This window comes from Folsomia candida, unplaced genomic scaffold (genome assembly GCF_002217175.1).
Source record: "Folsomia candida strain VU population unplaced genomic scaffold, ASM221717v1 Fcan01_Sc001, whole genome shotgun sequence".
NCBI lineage: Eukaryota > Metazoa > Arthropoda > Collembola > Entomobryomorpha > Isotomidae > Folsomia > Folsomia candida.
In genome coordinates this window covers 21,003,031-21,023,267 of record NW_019091193.1, presented here as the reverse complement: position 1 = coordinate 21,023,267, position 20,237 = coordinate 21,003,031, and the positions used below count along the sequence as shown (strand labels likewise).

At 36.3% G+C, this 20,237-nt stretch overlaps 1 protein-coding gene and 1 long non-coding RNA gene across 5 annotated transcripts in view; one reads left to right on the top strand and one right to left on the bottom strand.

Annotated features, from left to right (window-relative positions):
* The first annotated feature begins 304 nt into the window (after nt 1-304).
* Nucleotides 305-20,237, top strand: part of LOC110855722 (ras-GEF domain-containing family member 1B) — a 54,505-nt gene continuing 34,572 nt past the window's right edge. The window contains exons 1-6 of one of the 2 annotated variants that reach the window (XM_022104140.2): nt 305-422; nt 2,238-4,323; nt 6,366-6,517; nt 8,271-8,326; nt 8,398-8,435; nt 10,238-10,288. In XM_022104140.2, the coding sequence (XP_021959832.2) occupies nt 4,108-4,323; nt 6,366-6,517; nt 8,271-8,326; nt 8,398-8,435; nt 10,238-10,288 (513 nt within the window). In that variant the 5' untranslated portion in view covers nt 305-422; nt 2,238-4,107. Of the gene's footprint in view, nt 423-2,237; nt 4,324-6,365; nt 6,518-8,270; nt 8,327-8,397; nt 8,436-10,237; nt 10,289-15,048; nt 15,944-20,237 lie in introns of those variants that run through there. The other variant, XM_022104133.2, reaches the window with a different exon arrangement.
* On the bottom strand, nt 17,848-19,979 carry LOC118435104. Of its 3 annotated transcripts, XR_004834508.1 has the most exons (3): nt 18,671-19,973; nt 18,148-18,576; nt 17,848-18,059 (listed from the first exon to the last, which is right to left on the bottom strand). It is a non-coding gene; the product is annotated as an uncharacterized LOC118435104 (long non-coding RNA). The 3 variants fall into 3 exon arrangements; XR_004834507.1 differs by having other exon boundaries at nt 17,848-18,576; nt 18,649-19,979; XR_004834506.1 differs by having other exon boundaries at nt 17,848-18,576; nt 18,671-19,968.

The window sequence follows — 20,237 nt, the reverse complement described above, 5'->3', positions numbered from 1 at the left end:
CGAAAACTTCTGTAGTGAACGAAATGAGATTTAATCGGAAGAAAATGCAATTATTGGCAATTAATTGGACAGGCTGTGCAATTCTTACTACTTGCATTTTGTTGGCTCCCTTTCCCTTTCTTGATTCGAATGTCCAAAAGAGTCAGTTTCCACCTTGTGCATACCATTCGTTCTTGCAATGTTGGCTTTTATGGGCTCCCGTTGCAAGAATATTAGGTCCTAAGAATCTTGTGTCGAGGGGTGTGAGGCGAGATGAGATTTGAGATTGCTAGCCTGCCTATTGCCTTTCTTGTTTAGTTGCTTCTCAAGTGTCTCAAGTGGAGGTCTGTGCTCTTCCCGTTCTATTTGTTTGTCACACACGAGTGTTGAGACGATCGAAACACTTTGAGTGAAGTTTAAACAAAGGTAAACCCTCCTGAAAAGTAAGTCAAATGTTTTGTTGTTTTGCAATATGTTATTTAATCTTAACGTACTAAAAATAGACGTTAGTAGAAAACTCCTGAAGATAATTCTAATGCACCGTTAGTTATAAACCCTGAATTATGCAATTATGCAATCGATATCAGAATAATTCAAATTCAAGTTCAATTAGTAACCGGTCGTTTCATTGAATATTCATTTTTAAGGAGTTGCGCCGTGTGGGGTTGTAATATCATAGATAGAAGTTTGCATGCATAAAAATCCAACAATGCATGAATTCAAATGACTGAATTGGATTTTAAGTTGTCCAGAATTGTAGTCATCCATGTGTCCATTCCATTGTTGGATAAAGCCGGGTGGTTCAACTTTTGCTAGATAAAGCACCGAATGACATATTTATAACGTGCACACGTTGGGCATACTAATGCAGCTCCAAATATGGGAAAGGTATGAATGCATTCACTATTCAATTATGAAAGGCTCGGGTAGCTTTGAAGGATTATAAACCCTTATTGTCTCCATTCATTCGCCTCTGTCAACAAAAGATGCACTTACGCAATCACAATCATGCATATGCATTCATGCAGAGAATGTATAGACAAATGACAATCAGGTCGTATTTTTTTAATTATTTCTGATCACGGGGCCATATTACAAGTAAATACATTAGAGAAATTCATCCCGGTCCTAAATTCAGACTATGACGAGTCGAGATATATATGTCGGTTAAAAGTTTATATATTGGATAATGCACATAATTAGGTAAATCTCTTGCTAATTGTAGTTAACAAAATTAATACGCAATATGACTCAAATTGCTTAAATCAATTTATCATCTGCGTACTGGTCTAATTGTGTACAAAATTCAGTATCGAACAGCAGATAAGTACGTGGCGTGAGAACGTAGTTCTTTAATTGTTCTTATGGGGCTAATCGACAATTTTTATGAAAACTAATTTACTGCTCCGTGGCGTGGAATCAAACAATGCAAACAATACGAACCCTATTCATACCCACAGCGCATAGAAGTATCAGTTGAATCTTTTTATTTGGTTGGAAATTAAAAAGTGCATTTAGATGCCTTGGCACGTTCGAAACTTTTAAAAAATGCAACTGCACTGAAACCGAGGGTTGAGGTGGATTCAGTTACTGGTTGCTTTTCTTTTTTGGTTAGGATTGAGCCTTGTAAGGAAATCTTTTAGTGTAATCTGAATCTGAGAATGAAATTAAGACAGAAATGAAGGATTGCATTTTATGTATGCGCCATGCAAGGTATACACGTGGAGTTTCCATCCGGTTTTTTCCCATCCACCTCTATAAATGCCATCGCCAAATAGAGAGCATGCAGCAAAGGCATGAAGACACAGACACAGGCTAAGAGACGTTAATTATCTCAAGCCGGAGATTTAATCTTCCCGATTATTTATAATCCCCTATTAAGTCTAGGATTAAAAATAATTGGGCACTGGTTCAACATTATTTGTGAATATTTTCAAAATAATTTCAATATGCTTTAATTTTCACAGTTTTCACTTCACCAGTCAAAAAACATAGAACAACTATTCTATATTTGCACCAGTGCCAGCGTATACTTTCTAGGACAAACCAATATTACGTAAATAAATGGTAACGGTTCAAATAGACATGAATGAAAGAAATGATATGACTTTGGGATTTTGACGGTGTAAACACCTGACGAGCCAACCCCACCCTCTTCGTGTCGAACAAATAGAAACACGCAATAAACATAAATATCAACGAATAAACCCAAGTCGAACAATGGAATTGGAAATAAAACGGTTCTTTCCAATTTGCAGGAGGACAGGAAATATGGCAACCCACCCCACACAGCAACTTCCTCAATGAACAGTCAATCCCACGAAGGCATCGTTACTTCAACATGTAACATGTGTACGTACGATGGTAACAGTTTCACCTCAACCCTTAAGGGTCCCTCCAATTTTAGCTCTCACAACAATAATAATCGTCATCCCAGAGTATACGCATGTATCCAGTAATGAATGAAGCCAACGACCGGATTCAGTCGGATGGATGCAAGATTGAGTATTGTGATGTGATGTGAGCCCTTGGTAAGGAAGCGTGACAAACAAAATAAAAACATCCCCCTCGTCTACCTCATCATTCATTCCTCCACAAATGCACATTGAGGGAAGAACAAATCCAAATAAAATACAGTGCATAGCGTCATAACAAGTAAGTCCGTGGTGAAGAGGGTGAAAATTTTTTAAATAAGTGGACATGTGCTTCCTCTCTTCTTCCCTTTCGAAAAGGCCAGCCAGACATTCAATTCAGCTACCCAAAACTGCTACATAATCGTCGTCGTAATACTCCTGCTAATAAAGGTGCTCGTACTGCATACACTTACCTAAGAACTGATTGTGATATGGAACGTTATGCAACACAACCATTCAACGGCCGTTTCTCTTGCCTTGGCTCCGAACCTTCATTGCGACATCGTCGTCATAAAAATATTCCTGGATCAGTGTGACAAATACCAAATATGATTTTTTGCAGTGAAAGGGTACTGTCGCTTAATATCAGCACCCTGTTGGATTTGTGTTGGACGGTTAGTTGACTGTGATCAGTGGTAGGAGTAAGAAGTGAAGAAGTGAATACTTGAGCAGTGTTGCTAATTAAGCTTGATTATTTGGATCAAATTCAAGATGGATTTGGAATCTCAAGGGTTTCACTATTTCTGATAATCAGTTGAGAAAATCGTGTGGATAATTGCTCTCATGAACGAATACATAGGAACGACTAGAGTAGAGTTGTTTCTGTGTTTTCATCATTCTGGAAATAGTGCTTACGAGTTTCGTGTTTCAAATAGTGTATACGAATCCCATGCTTGAACTTGGCAGACCTACCGGCCACACACAACAATCAGAAAAGACAATAGAATCTGAGTGAGAGTGATTGAGAAAAGCGTATCTAGTTTCACAGACCAAAGTCAGCAAGTCATGGGAAATTGTGCAACACAAAACTTAACGGCATGAAATGAACCACCATCGTCACTGTGCTGCTAGGTGAGTGATCATAGTAATGATTTTCCCTGAGATAAGCCAACCTTGCTCACTCATGACTTGCGAGTTGAGGTCTGGACGCTGGAGGAGTGTGTGGGAAAATGCTATGGTCGGCGTGACGTTCTTTGGGTCTTCGGGAAAAATTTCATCGTGTGCTATTACCAGCTCAAGTTTTATTACTCGTCTTGTGAAAACTGGCAGTGCATAAGATCCAGCGAGGATGAAATACAAAAGTTAAAATAAGTTTCAAGTTTTTAAACCAAAAAATCAGTGGTACTTTGGACAGCTCGCTAAAACTTATTAAAAGGATAAACGACCAACAGATTTGTGAACCAATGTTGAGCTAAAACTGGAGCAAGGAGAGAACGACTATAAATATTACCATCTCATTTCAATTCTGTATACACATAACCCACTGTGCAAGCTACCGTGCATAGAGAAGTGGTGAATTTCGATACTAAAAATAGCGAAAATTACTTGCTTGCACTAACTGCTTAAAGTGGACTGAACTTATAAAATAGCTATAAAAGTGGCAACCAGCGCAATATTTATTATCTGAAGCAGGTTGGTTACTAAAGATCTTGTGAGATTGCATCTAGATATTCCATCACTTCTAAAATACTTTAAGTGAAAAAATCAAGTCAAAATGTCAAGCACATCCGATGAGTCCGAAAATTCCATGTGCAGTATCAGCATCAGCGTGGACAATGGAAGTAGCACTGGAAGTGTCATCAACAATAATTCTGTGAAAAGTGGAGTTGTTGTGAATAACTCGTCAGTTCCACAAACTGCAGCTACCAACAATAACAATAATAATAGAGGCCCTTATAAACCAAGGGATTTGTTTGGAGTCCAATTAGAGGTATGCAGAAAAACATACTTTTACTCTTGAAAATTAATAGCTGATAAAAACATACACGTATAAAATTCCTCATCCATACGATTTCATGCAAAATGCAACATTATTTCATTATTTTATTTGTTCCATGTAAAATTGAATTTTGATTATGACAAAGAGTGAATTATTATTATACTCAACTTGAAAATGACAGGATCAAACAAATGCTAACCCATAATCTTGCTCTCCTACATAGAATAAGATTATCCACTCAATAAGCAAGTCGGCCACTAAACCACGAATGACAAAGAACATCAGCTTTTCTAAAAGATTTCAAGTTCACATTATGCTCCATTGTTCGCTATACATACTTTTTTAACTCGACATTCTAAATCCCATGAAATATGTATACAACAATTTTCTCTACTGATATGCACTCCTTCTAGCAACACAGAGGAACAGACATGTGCATTAATACAATACTAACAAGAATGACCATCCGTTTATGCTATAAATTTGCTGACAGGAAAGTTTATTTTGCGATTTCTCATCAGAAGAAGGATAAACTCACGGAAAATTAGTGTCAGTCCAAAACTCGCAAGATTACAAAAGTCAGAATGAGACGAATCCCATGCCAATGAGAAAGAATACAATTTTCAAACTCGTAATAATAATAATTGGTTCCTTTACCACGTACATTTGTAGTAGCAAGAGTTTTGTAGAGAGTACACGACCAAAATTTTATTGCATTATTTTGAAGGTATTAATTCGTGATAACGACGATGGCTATGTGGTGATACGAGCTATAGATCAGGTTGCTGGTGGCAGAGGTACTAATATTTCTTGCACATATTTCATAAAATTATACCTGTCGCTCAATAAAATATGGTTCATTTGAGACGAGTGGGGTCAAATTATAAAGAGTAAAACTTTGCACAAAGTAAGTTTTTCTTGGTTGTCTTTACTTTCTTTTCTCTTGTGGTTGGTTCGTTGCGTGAGGGGGTCACAAAAGTTGTGATTTTTGTTGATTTGGTGGCAATCTTTTTTAAAGTACATACAGGTACACAAAGTCGGGTTTTTATTGAGAAACTGACGAATGAAGTGAAGTAGGTTGATCTTTGGGGAATTAATTTTCACTTTTCAGATTAACCTTGTGGTGATGAGACAACATTTTTTTCTGTGGTTTCTGCACATTTTATAACAATTTTATGCTATTGTCTTTTATATCTAAACCCATCACACATTTTCTACAAAGTTTAGTATCACACTCATACTTGCATTATGGTTTTGGTTAGTTATTGTAGGGTGGAACATTCACATGTGTACTTATTACATACGTCCAGCCATTAAATTCATTTAAATAACAAAACAATAAAATATCCTGTTCGGAATTCCATCCTTTGTGAAAAACCATATTTTTCCCCAAATGAAAAATTAGGAGTAATATGCAGTTATTCCATTAAGAGCTTATGATATCCCATAATAGAGTTTGCTACCCCGTGGTTCATAAAACAATGAGACGTCATCTTCCTCACCCTATTTAGAATGATGTTCAGTGGGACAAGCGACATTCACCAGATGAGATAATATGTAGGCCCATGTACGTAGTACGTAGAATGCTCACGTTGGTTTTTCGTTTTCGTCCTGATTCTTGATTTGGTGAGTTGAAGCATAATAATGGTTTGTCATTTCTACGCTTCAAAACTTTTATTATTTTTTTTATCCCAAATTTTACGACAGAGAGCGGTTTAAAAACTTGCTCATGTAAGTGCACAAGTAATTGGAAATTAAATGGTACTACTATAAATAGTTGTAAATAAGAGTAATTGACTATGGCGTTGGTTGTAAATTCATGCTCATCAACGTAAATAAATTACATATCTAGTGGTTGTATTATGGTTAATTCTATTGTTTAAATGCACATGCAAATGTAAGTTATTAGCACGAGTACGTACGTACATAAGTAATTGAGATCATTTGCTAAAAATTTAAAGGTTGTAAAAAAACTGTCAAAATGGTTGTATACTAATATGCAAACGTATTTTATTTTGCCTTAATGTGCATAGGTGACCAGTCTCCTTCTCGAAGCAGAACTCAGAAAACTTGCCACACTCCAATCTGAATTGGAAACTTCCAGCCAAAGTCTGATTATCGAAAGTGACAATAATAAACGGGAGGAACATGAAGAACAACAATTTGAACTCATCTTAGCCATTTCGTAAGTTTTTTATCGCCATTGCAAAAACAATAAGAATTACGCACTAAAACGCACTAAATACAATGAAATATAATGCATGTGTCATCTTCATATTAGAAATTAATGATTCGTGCTTGAACGGACAACAGATTATTACCACGTGTAAAATTTTGAATTGAATTAATAGCTAAGGCTGCAAATTTCATTGGCGCGCCTAATTAGGTTATAGATTAATTGCTCACCAATTTGCACAATAATTGAAGGATGAATCGACCTTGTAATCATTTTCAGCACGGCATGCTCATCTCCCCTTTTATTCATCGAGTATTTGCAACTTCTTTATTTTACGATCGGAGGTAAAGTTTTTATGCGAGAAAATAAAAGTCACTAAATTTAATCTGCAGAGTTCACAAAAGGCGAATGGCGACTAATGCGACATTGATAACTCTGCATGAGATTTACAGTCCGTCATGCCATGATGAAATGATGGAAGGTTGTTGTTGTTCATATATTCAGTTTATCCGTCGCCACATGAATGACTTACAAAAATTTTACAATTATGGTTCGATATTTATCTTGTACTTTGGATAATTGCAAAAATATTGTTACAATAATGCATTGCACATAATTATATTTTCGACTCTTTTAATAACACAACTCCAAAATAAAAATATTTGATTGGTCTGTGATATGGCTAGAAACCAGTTGAAGTCGTCACTCGAGCCAATAATACGTATAAATTAAACATTCTCGATTACGTATAATTATTTAAGCACATTTATGTTTATGTCATTTGATATGCTATGATAAGGTTTAATTTAAATAAATTTCAATTAAATGAAATGAATACTTGAGGGATTGGCCTGTAGGTATTTATCGAATGGTAACCTTATTCCGCGCAGGACGCGATTCAGACTCAACAAGATTGCTTCAAGTTTCAATAATAAAAGCATTGCCGTTATTCATACTGCGTCCAATTCATAAATCTACGAGAATATGAAATTATTGGCTATCACTATATTTACGAGCACTAAAGGAACCGTGATATATGTAGTTACTGTTAGGCATGATTATATGTATGTATACATAATATATTATGTAGTCGACTGTTTACCACTGAAATATTGGCTTCATTTGCAAGTGTCGTTGCCTTTGTCTTTGCCCAATTGGTTAATGTTAATTAGCGACCAAGATTCTCGCAATGCGAGTACCGATAATTCTCAGGAACATTGTTGTGCATAAATATTTGAAAAAGGTTGTGTAGCAATTTCAAATGACTATACGTTTTCATCTTACGAACTAACAAAGGCCGTTCTACTCGTCGGTGTGCAGAAACATGCGTAAACCAACGTGCAATTTTAGTTTTATCTTTATAGGAGTACGAGAAGTAGAAACATAATAGGTATTAATTCACGTGTGTATACAATGCCTGCATGAACCTACACATTTACATGATGTGATGCAATCTTGTAAATTCTGCTGACATGTCGGCTTACGTTTGTAATTATCCAATCAGTATAGGACGGTGCATGCTAATTAGTAAATTAACAAGGAATGCACTGGTTAAATAGTTGGTTCATTCAGTAATATGTCAAATGAGGTATGTCACCTATACTTTTATGCATGCGGTATGTACATGAATATGGCATTGGATTTTAGTGTAAATACATTAAAACTAAAACTGCTTTCTGATTTCGTGGTAAATTTCAGGCTGAAAAAATTGCGACACTTATTGGTCCTTAATTTAGTTTCAAATGTATACATTTTGTTGCAGACGGATTCAAGCTCAAGCTGAGCAGTTGGACAGAGAATACAAAGTGCATGCATTGGGTGAGTTTAATACATATATTAATTAATACATGTAATACCAAGTTAATTAATGACATACATGTTATAACCAGGTGCCTTGAAGTCTGCTCCATTGCGAGGAATGGGAAAGGTAATTAAGTCACCAATACTTGTATGATTCGAAGCCTTTATGTATTCCAGAAATTTGCAACTTTTTGGAATAATCATCAACGACCATAGTTTATTAGAGTCCATTATCAAAGTAAATTATGCGATTATGGCACTACCGATCTATTATGTGTGTGCACAAGATACTTCCGTATTATGCAAATGACAATCAGATCCATTTTGTTTGCAATTTTCCCCAAAATTCTGTCATGCATGTACATGTGTATGCACATTGATAGATACCAAGTGAAATGAGTACGTGTCCCTTTTATTTTATTTGCTTTACAGTTTGTTAGATCACAGAGGAATTCACTTTCGTTCAGTGGCATTTTACCATTTCCTGAAAAATAATTTTACATACTTTTCGTTTGGGAGAAACTCATGCAAATTAATTGGCAATAATGACAATGATTATAAAATCATTACGTCTTCTATTTTGCAAAAGCAGCCAGCTTGACAAGGTGATTTGCCATTTGAATGAAAGTTTTAGAGCGGATTGTGTTATTCGCATCATGCACACTTTATCAGGGATAAAGCAGACAGGAATTCCATTGTGGTGCAAATCACTACAACAAAGTAGTCTGGTCAGTTTGGGATGAGGTTCGTAAAAAAAGGCAGAGGCCAATCTCACTTTGATTGTCCAAAAACATGTGGACTAAGGCGATTTTGATATAGTGCTAAACTACCGGTATTGACTTCAGGCGCAGTGACCACAGTCGTGAGGGTGAATCCATCAAACATGCTCCTCATAATGCATAATTTATGCAAACAAGATATGCCGTGAATTTTGATTAAAAAATTAATATTTTAAACTTTTGTCACGTTATATCAAGAGATTCCTAAAAAGATGGGAGAAGAACACTGATTTATGAGCGTCCCCAAACTCTGTCTAATCAGGCACACGTTTAAAAGATTTGTGATTTGACGTGTGAAATTTCACTTTCATTCCTACTTTAAAGGCTACCACCAATCTTTTTTCCTGATATTTATGCATGCATGCAAATCATTCTAGAAGAAAAAAACAAAATGGGCTGTATACGCATATTTTTATTTAAAACTATTTTAATCCCTCGTTTCTACTTTTATTCAACCGAAACACTATTTTTTACACTAACTAAACAGTAAAGAACGTGTGCCCAAGAAAGAAAAATAACTTGGAAAAATGTTTAAATATTACCTCTATCAGTTCATTTGGGTTTACAAATTTTACTTAATTGTATTAGAAAATACGCTTATTTGACGACATGCACTTTCTTTCTTTCGATACATTTTTAGCTGCCAGGTTTCGCCTTTGATTTTAGCTTTCATCAGTCTGAAATTGATTGATTTTTCATTGTGCGAATATCAAAGTTTGTCAATATTTGTCTGTCATCCTCTTCATTAAGAGAATGACCACCTGTTATTAAAAATCAAAATGCTGCGTATGGGCAACAAAAGTTAAATAATACAAGAATACATACATAATAAACCACTTTCGTTTTCGACAAAGAGCAAGAATATTTATGCACATAACATGTTAATTAAAAGTGTTGTATGCATTTATTCATATCATGCCCAAAAGTTACCTCACACTCACGCACAAAACCGTAGTAGTGTGGCATCCCTTGCAAATTGACACCTTCAAGTCATGTTGTACAAATCATGTCATTCTTATACGTGCATATATGAGTATTTATATGTACGTAGCAGACAATCTGTGTACATAACCAGGACCTCAGAAATAATTACAAGTCCACAATATCAAGTGATATACATAAATATGAACCTATATTTTACTTTTTACAGAGCAATCGCAGTCAGCCAGCTATTGGACTCAAGTATTTGCCAAAATTTAGGGTAAGAAAATCTGTCAGTTTCTAATCACGTATTGATTGCTTTGCGGTTTTCATGTTTGCTTTTTTCGTGTCACACTATGTGCTTTAATTGTCCTTCAATCAAACTGTTAACGCCTTGGCTTGATAAAAATAGCAGCTCGTTAATTTAGAAAAGTGGACCAATAAATGAGGAACGCTAATCACAAAACAACGCCGATGACTGTTTTAAACAATCAATGAACTGATTATTTTGGTTGATTTCTTATTTATTTGCCAAAGTAGTAAGATCAGAAAACGTGTTTGATTTAACCATGACATGATTTAAACCGCATCGCATAGAAAAAAACAAATGGTATTGGTCACGATTTGCCATCACGATTAGAAGAAGTTGAATCATGTTTTGTCCGTATTTGACGAGGGATTGAGGAAGTGTTAAATATTGACAGTCCACTACAACTACTGCAAGAATAAGAAGCAATAAATGTGGACAGGTGAGGCGTTACTCAACAACGACTCTTCCCCAAGGGTGGTTTTCTTTGGATTGGTCCACCTGCTGTTCAATTGATTTGTTTGTATACATTACTGGTTATAATAACTACATAAATTCGAATCTTAGGATTTAACGAATTCCCATGAAAATAAAAGATATGTTCCGGCTTCATAACCACGGATGAATTAAAACGATGGCACGGGTGGCAAACCACATCGTTTTTTTTAGTTTTGATTCGTTGCGAAAATTGAATTCAATCGTTCAAGAATAACTGATACCCAATGATAATAAACACATTGGGTACAAGTTTCGCTCATGGACGACGTCAATCTTTTTTTTGCAAATACGAAGAATATTTCGAAAATGACACAATGAGGTCGAGTTGCAATATTTGATCGACTTGTGGCGGTGGTTCATATTTTTTATCATGGAGTGCGAGAGTGATTTGGTTACTGTCAGAAGTATGATTTGGATAATACTTGTGCAAGTAGAATATTTTATAAACGTGAGTACTTGCAGGTTCATAATGTTCTACTATTAGTGTAAAAAATGTTTTTTTAGGCAGATGCAGTGCGTATGACTTATGTAATGGGCTTACTATAATATGTACATGTTCGATGTTCATGAAAAAGCACGGGACACGGTTCGTGCGTAATTAAGACGTAACTTTAGTCGAAGAATTCTAACAAAGTATTTGAAAACTGACTGAATTAAAAGTTAGAATTCAGACGCTGAGGACCAGCAGCGAGACAAAGAGTGGTCGGCAGTGGTACTCGTGGCGTCGCTTTGCTACAGAGATAACTTTCTCTGAGTGTAGAGTGCTCTAGCATCGCTTCAAGCGTTCTTCGTCTTCGTCCATGCAGACATCGCAGTCTTTCGCGATGTTGCTTCTTGAAGACATGTCCTGTTCGCATCTCATATAAACTGCTATTTACAAATTCATACCATCTCATATGAACTCTGTGTCACTGTTATTTACAAATTCATAAAAATTCACCCTGGTCTTAATAAGACGGACTAGTACATATACACCAGAATATGCATGTGTGTACTGAACGCCATGCTTATGTTTATCTGGCTGTTGTTGTAACTTGATCAGGTCGAGATCTCGTCGAGCTGATCTATGTAGGTCGGTTCTATATGAATCTGTCATCAAAAGGGGTAGACTGAACATAACTTTTGTCACATTATTGTCATTTCGTTATACACATTCATGTCTGGCACACCATAATGATTATTGTTTTCGTGCTGTGCTTGGTTTTGCCAACTGTCGTTGTCATTTTGCGTGCTGCAGAATACAAAAGGGCAGTCAGCAAAAGAACTGGTTTCGTTTCTTCAGCACAGGAAAGTTCATACAATATTGTTTTGTTTGAGAATTGTGCTGATTCAAATCAAATGGTCGACTCTACTATTTTGTTGATAAGATAACTTTTGACCCAGCCAAACCATAACAAGACTAGAAACTATAGTATGAAATACGTGTCGTTGCAAAGTCACTTATTCTATTGTTGAATTCTGACCGACACGACGAAATTATTCTATTATGCATAACACCACGAGTGTAAACATAAAATGAATCAGAAGCCAGATGTATGATTTATGTCTCAGCTTGTATGAACGGGCAATAATAATTTGCATTTTGCCACATAATACATAATGTGTAAGTTCAGCTCTTAAAAACAAACTTCTCATGTACTGTAATTAAAAACGCCAATGATGGCTTCTGAACTTACAAGATCTGAGAAATAAATAATATGACAAAATTATTTCAACTTTGTGCCAACATTGAATTTAAATGTGCATATTTTTTGTTGGTTTACATACATTTTAAAGTGCATAATATCCACACTTTCTTGTACTTCTTGATTGGTTTGATTTGTGTGTTAAATTACTTTTGATGAATTTAGTCTACTTTTTAGACATCTAAGCTCTATCTGCATTTATAATGGAATTCTGTCTGTGCTCGTGTGTTTGTGTTCATCTGGTCATTGGATTTTTACGAGTGATGCGATTTCATGTACGTATATGCTCAACCACTGAATCTGGTTCTTTCTTGTGCAAGTGTTTAAGCTTTAAAAACAGATTGGAGAGTCAACTTAATAAAATAAAAGTTAATGTCATCTTCATGTTCTACGCAATTTTTATGTCGCTACTCCTTGACTAGTTACGATCAGATAAGGCTAATGTTGCACTTTACTTTGCCATGTACTGCGCTGAAATTGAGGCATGATTATTTCACAGTTGTAAATCCCCAATGATCCTCGTTCCAACTTGCAGTTTTCTGCGTGAAGTTCATATTCTTTATAGAACATCTCATAGTTTAAGGAAAAAATATTTTATTTACGCGTCTTAAATATTTTATAGTCCTAACCCTCAAACCACTTTTCATTAGGCTGTCCCATCTTTCCCCAGAGAGTATCTGCAAAATGTGGAACTCTATTCATGAGATAGTTCAAAATTATTAGGCTCACAGGACAGGACCACTGGCCATATAAATTTGAACTCTTTTCTTGTTTTGATAATCCCGAATGTCTTTACCATGCAGCACAATGAAGGATGATGTTTCACATTTTGCTGTCTGCTCTGCAATAAAATGTTAATGTTGTCTCAGTTTAATCTTGTTGGGTCAGAGGATGAATGTGAAATATGTTCTTTCACCTTTGTCAGCTTGTACTCCTCGCATACGACGCTGTGGAAGCAATTCGGTCATGTTCCACACCAGAACACACTGATGTTTTCCTTCCAACACAAATTACCTTCATCTGTCATCCTCGAATGAAATGGAACGAGATGAAATGTGAGAAATCATGATGCACCCAATCCATCTGCATAATGTGGAAGGCAGTTGGTTCAACTATGAGCCAAGTAAATGCATCCTCCTGATAACTCAGCTGGAGTTAAAGGTTGCATCTGTTTTCTTTGCATCATTCGTATGTATGGACATATGTAGAATCCATAGGATGTAAAGTGCTCCATGAAACTGCAGCCCTTGAAAGAATTGAATGAACCCTTAGAGATTAGGATGAGACGAATGAGATTCAGTGGTCGGATAATCAATAGCAATTTCGTGCTCAGGGGAAAATGAGTTAGGTCGAATAGAAATGTGGTTGTTCAGAAAATGAGAAAATACAGCAAATCTCTAATCATTATGCACACATGCATTCATTTTAGCAACTTATCCAGAACTTACTAATGAAAGTTCTCGGGCTGAGTTTTTATCGCGTTTTGTGTGATACTTAAAAACTACATTTTCAAACTACGTTTTGAATAAACCGAGATTATTACATTGAAATTTTAAAACCCATTCTAATGAAAGTACTTATAACGTAAGTAGAAGAGAAGGTTCCCACCAAAACTTTGAGGCATTATTCTCATTGCCTCATTCACTCCAATTTATTGCTATAATTTGCAATGCAATTTGCAAACTTGATGGTGTAATACTGATGTTGAGTCAGAACACAATGGTGGTTGTTATAAATAGGATCGGCTATGTTGTTCCTCCTAAATCTCATAAACGCATTTCGTAGTTAAGCGAGTATTCTAAGAATCTGAGAAATGCTCTCCTTTGCACTTTCTGCTACCATTCATCGCTGTATTCCTTTACGTAATAGGGAACTTCCCTCCACACATTTCGCCTCTAAGTTGTCCAACTCCAGAGTAAGTACGTAAATCTGAGGCTTAAACAAAGGATCAGTTAAAACTAGAGCTGTTAAGGGAGGGAGGGATGTCGGGGTGCGGGTGACAGGGGTTCGAAACAACCGGAGGCATTTGCTTTATTTCGGATACAACTTGGCGCTCCTGATGAAATAAAGGTTGCGAAGAGCAGACGTAATTATAAGGCTCGTGTTTTTGCAAAGTATTACGCTTGAAAGAGATTGAATGACTGTATGGTTAAACAGCTTCATTCATTACAGCACACATTGTTTCGCTTTCATCATAACATCCAAATGGTGCAATGGGTCTAGAAAAATGCATACATCGCCCAAAGTGTCCCTGCACTACAGACGTCTTATGGTTTGCGACCAAAACTCTGCATTTTCGATTCCCCTTCTTCCCCAAAACGAACTAGTCTTGTTTGTGGTGCATTTCAGCTCGAACGTAAACCATGCGTGGCGAGTAAGTAAGTAAGCAAGCAAAATGTTGGGCATCTCACGTAAAGCCCTGGCTTAAATAAGAAATAAGCAAAAGTTCGACGAGAGAGAGAATGCGAAGAAGGGGATCTCGTCGTCGTCGTGGTCGCAGATACACATCCACCTTCCCCTCTCGCTCTGAGTCAGTTGGAGTTTCGAGTTTCCACAGAGAACATCTTTGTCTCACTCTCGGCCACACGAGTAAACCACGCTTTGCATTACAAAAAATCGAAACCGACTTCACACCAAGAACACATTTCCCACCAATCCACAACACCGGTCGTTCTTTACTCACCCACTGCACTGACCCTGCAACATAACAAAATTGTGCATTACGGGAAGACGCCGGTCTTGTGAAGGGCAATGCATGTGGTTCAGTGTTTCTAAAATATTTTCTAAAAGCAACACTTAACAGCGATACGTACGAACTGATACCACAAATTGAGACCTAGCTGAAAATTAAGAGAGCCACAACAATTGTAATTGTCGCATTGTGATTGCTCTTGTTGAATGAATAAACATTGGGTCGTGTTGTTATATAACAAATATTTATTGCATCAACATACGCCATTATCCAAATAATACACATTGATGATTGTTAATTTCGTGTAGCTACAAGGACAATGCAATCATTGAAGTATTACTGACTGAGTTTGAGCGGAATTAAGGCGAAACGAAAGGGAAAGGGAGTCAGATAAACACAGTGAGTCATCACACAGCGCGACGTGTTGCATTTTATTGTACCATTGGTTTACGATACCTGGCTTAAAGTAACCCCAAAGTACGTACGTACAAGCCCAGGACACGTAAAAGAGTGAGGGAGGGAGGAAACAGGAAATGAAGTTTTAAGGGATAATTGTGAGAACATTAGTGTCACCCATTGTTTGCATTTCGCTGTAATGCGATACACCTGTCCTCACTTTGTTTCAGCCTCGTGAAGTGTAATTTACTCTAATCCCCGGTTCACGGTTTAATAAAAGTGACTGCTTATTTGACGATATATCATATCTGCCCATTATATCTGCACGCGTATTGGACCAACGCATGCGACCGAAATGTAAGAATTTCTTGTATTAATCAGAATTAGTTTCATCTGCTAAACGTCTTCTCCGAGACAAGTAAATACTATCCAAATCCAACAATATTGATATTTGAGAAACTAAACTACTCTCGAGATTAGCATTTAGCGCATCGTAGATTAAAATCCTTGAACTTTGGACAACACAATGAACGAAATGTTGGACAGATAAAAAATGCATTCGTCATCTTTTTTATTTCATATACACCCATTAATCACCCATTAATCATAACATCACATTACAATATTGAGAGTTATTCTCCATCGTATAACCGTGTATTTACATGGTGAATTTCCCTTTCTTCTACACTTGACGTTTGAAAAGTGCAAGACTGAGGTTCTCCGGTTTATCATTAGCGTGAAAATCTCTAGCCTCACAATTTGTCCATGAGTCCAGTAAAGTATCTAATTTCCAATTTATCTTTGGTTAGCCATAAACAGTAATACGAAGTATGTACCAGGCATCCACAGCCCAGAGCAACTCCGCGTCAGATCTCGTGGATGATGAAACGAAAATAAGCGAATTTCAGATGAGAGAATTGCAATGCAAATTAATTTCAAATCCGACTTTGAAGTTTGATGGCTACAAACAACTTGAAAGAATTCACGGGCACGTGGACGCATACGAAACACAGTAATTTGACGAGATGAGGTATTGACATATCGATTTCCAGGTTTTGAATGCACGTCAATGGGAATGGTGTTGTAACTCGGGCGTCTGCACAAATACTAATGCAAGTAATTCGTCACTTGGGTTTGTTTGTAACAATCTGACACCACCTCGATTCATTTCAATAATTTCAGCGACGATAAGGAAGACGAGGGTGAACGAGAGCGTATTAAACTCATTCACTGAAAATTGAAAAATTAACCTCGGCCCTCAAAGACAGAAACCATAAAAGAATCGTGATTTTTAAGAGACAGAGCCAAAAAGATCATTTGTATGGGAGTCACGTTTGTTCTTACACGTAAGATTCTGCACAAGCCTTGTTCTCCTCCTCGTCGGCACTTTCTTCTCGGGTGGAGAAATAAATTTTGGTTTTATGTGCCTTCCCATTTTACGGGATTAAGTGTTCGCTGTCCAAAAAAAACATAACTTTGTGAAAATATGGGTTAATGGCTGCTATGAAGATGACACCAAGAAAGAGAGATTAATACGCAAAGGAGCAGCTCAGCCAGATCGTTAACGTTGTACTTAATTTCCCTGAAGGGGAAAGAATTTTTATATAATTTCGACATTAAAATTACACCATTTTACGACATGCATGAAAACGTCGGATTTTGACAGCGGGGTTCATTAATTTTCTAAATCTGTCAACTTTCCCTCTAATTACTGAAATGCAAGCAAATTTTAATTTGCACGCAAATTGAAATGATCATCGTCTTGCTGAGCTGCTCTACATTCCCATTTTATTTAGATTCCCATATTGTCACCCAAATGTGCCATCTTGACGAAAATAACCTTTCTCATTCATGTGTCCTACATTTTTTTTACCAGTATCATTGTCTTCTGTATAGAGTTAAACCCATAGCCGTGAACTAAAAGTAGTGTGAACTATAGCAGATTTTGAAGATTGTCCGTTTATTCATTCCTGTAACACAGAGTCACCCATTTCATGCTTGCATTTTGTCTCACAATCTGCATCAATATGAGTTCTACCACTTTCTCACATATTTACATTACAATATTGGCTGAATATGCATAATCTATGCAGCAGTATATGCAAGCTCAATTATCTTGTTTACTTAAACAAAACAAACGTCAGATAAGCCTTACTACGATTTAATCACGATAAGAATCAATAATTGCCAAGTTTGTTCACGCGAGAGTGTAAAAGCTAGTAAATGATTTGCAGTTTACATTTCGAATACTGAACAAATAATCAAGATGTTCATCTATTTATTTAAACGGATTATGTCATAAACTTTTTTTACCATAAAGTTCAAGAGAATGAGACGTTAAACAAAATTCTAAAGGGCAGAATGGTGTTCAATTTGTTCAATCTGTAGACTAAATTATACTTGCAGAGCACACGACCATCATAAATACATCATTGATATCCAGTACGCGATAAGTTTATAATTTGGTCCGGCGCTCCTCGGAACAAACAATAATAAATTAATGCCCAACTGATAAACTGATATGCACAAATAGACGCAATATCTCTTACGTATTTATTTACCATATTTGTAAGTATCAGGTAGTAACAGTGGTCTGGTGACCTATTGTTCTTTATGGAATTTGCTACCACTAATCCTAAACACAGTGTGCAATCTCTACAATCAGCTTTAATCATGCTGGGTATCCATTAATAGGATTGTCATACTCAATTTATAATAGAAAGTTACAAGGTAGACACATGTTCTTTGCATACTAAATAAGAAGGAAACTTACTATTCTGAATGTAATTCATACATAGTTCTTAAATGGCAGTAGTGCCATAAGAGAGCTAATCTGAAAGCAAACGCAAAATTTCAAAAGTGAAACTAATTTGAATTTTGTAATTAATTTATTTCTACCACCATTTTATCCAGTTATGTATACCGCATGCATAATACCGTATTCCGTTCCTGGTGAGTGGGCTAATTTAATTTGAGTGTTGGGTCACGAACTAGCCAAAACAGCGTAACAAATGTATTTGTAGATATATACATACAGATACCGTTGTGGTTTTCAATCTTACGTTATTAAAGGGACCAACTTACTCTCGCCAACCATTCGTTGAGATTGAGATTGAAAAGAACCGAAACTCAATTAATTACGTCAATCTTCCATTCAAAAGAACAAACTTTTCTCTCTTCCCCGAAAACTAATTGCAACGTATCTCACAATAAAATAGAAAAGGATGAAATCCACGCCTTGAGACGAGTGGGAAATATTTTGTTCGAGTGAGTAAATGAAATACTTGCTTCTTTTTGGACCATTTTTGATCCTGAAAGGAGCTTCGGAACAAAGCCTACGGAATTTGGGAAGCTGCCAGTTGGGTGCTGTTGAAGTAAACTACGAAACCAAGAGAATCGAACCAATTTATTAGTTTTCCTCAAACAAAGTGCAAACAAAAGAAGAAATTAAATGCAATATCAATGCAAACTGGTGGGTGCCAAAGAGAATAATAGATGATGGATATATGCACATGGAAAAATACGTAAACTATTTACGTCATTATTTACTTTTCTGCCGCACAATATGTTGGAACTGTTCTATTTTTACATGTTGTTGCACAGATAATTTGATTTACAAATTCGACGACTTTTCCGTCCATGGCTGCAGTGAAGGTGATATAAATGATTCATATTTAATGACTTTTGACCTACTACTGAACTTTGCACTTTATTTGGCAAATTGCTTTCTCTTGTTCAGGAGAAAGTAGGAAAGAACGACAGACTGTCTTTCTTCCCAACTCCGGTGAGTATCCATTATTTAATAATTCAACACCAGAGTCATGTGCTTTGTGCGAAATAAAACCGCATCAAAAGTCTCGGATACTCGGCATCCTTGTGCTGCCGATCCCTACGGGAAACAGTACGTGAAACACATGCTTGCACCGTTATTCTACCAATTAAGTATTCTATTAATGTAGGGTAGCACAAAGCAATAAACGGTCAGATGCGAAATCCCGCAAATACTACTTTATTTTGATACTACATAGTATGCTGTACATACTATTTATGATCTGCAATTTATCGGAATTAAATTAAATAAACATCGATAATGAAGATTCGGCGAAAGATTAGCAACATTTAGCAGTAAAACTCAACAACGAAACACCAAATGATACTCCTCTTCGATTGTGCAGGCGATGGAACTGGAATTTACAATTCAGTTGTGACCTTCCCCTGAGTTTAAAGTTATCTAAGTAGACCATTTCTCTTCGATGATGCTGTATTGCAAGGCGTTACCGTTTTTGCAAATACACCGTAAAATAGTTGTACAGACAATATTTACAAATTTGCTGCAAGGCAGCCAAAATTTGTGACCTTTTCCACCCCAGCAAAGTAAATTAGCCAAAACCAAACCACGACCACAAAGGCAGGGTAGCACTCACTCTTCTGCAATAAATCATCCAGCCTCGCATCCTACATACTTAAAAGTAGAATGGGTAATATAGTGCTTAAATTGTGTGAACAATAAATTTGCATCTGTCCTAATTTAAATTTTCATAAAGTTTAGCCCATGTATTTGGTGTGCATACATTTTGCATAACAAATAACAGGACGCTAACGGAAGTTAATATGTACTTACTCAATATGTAGAATGAGATTTTTGGTGTTA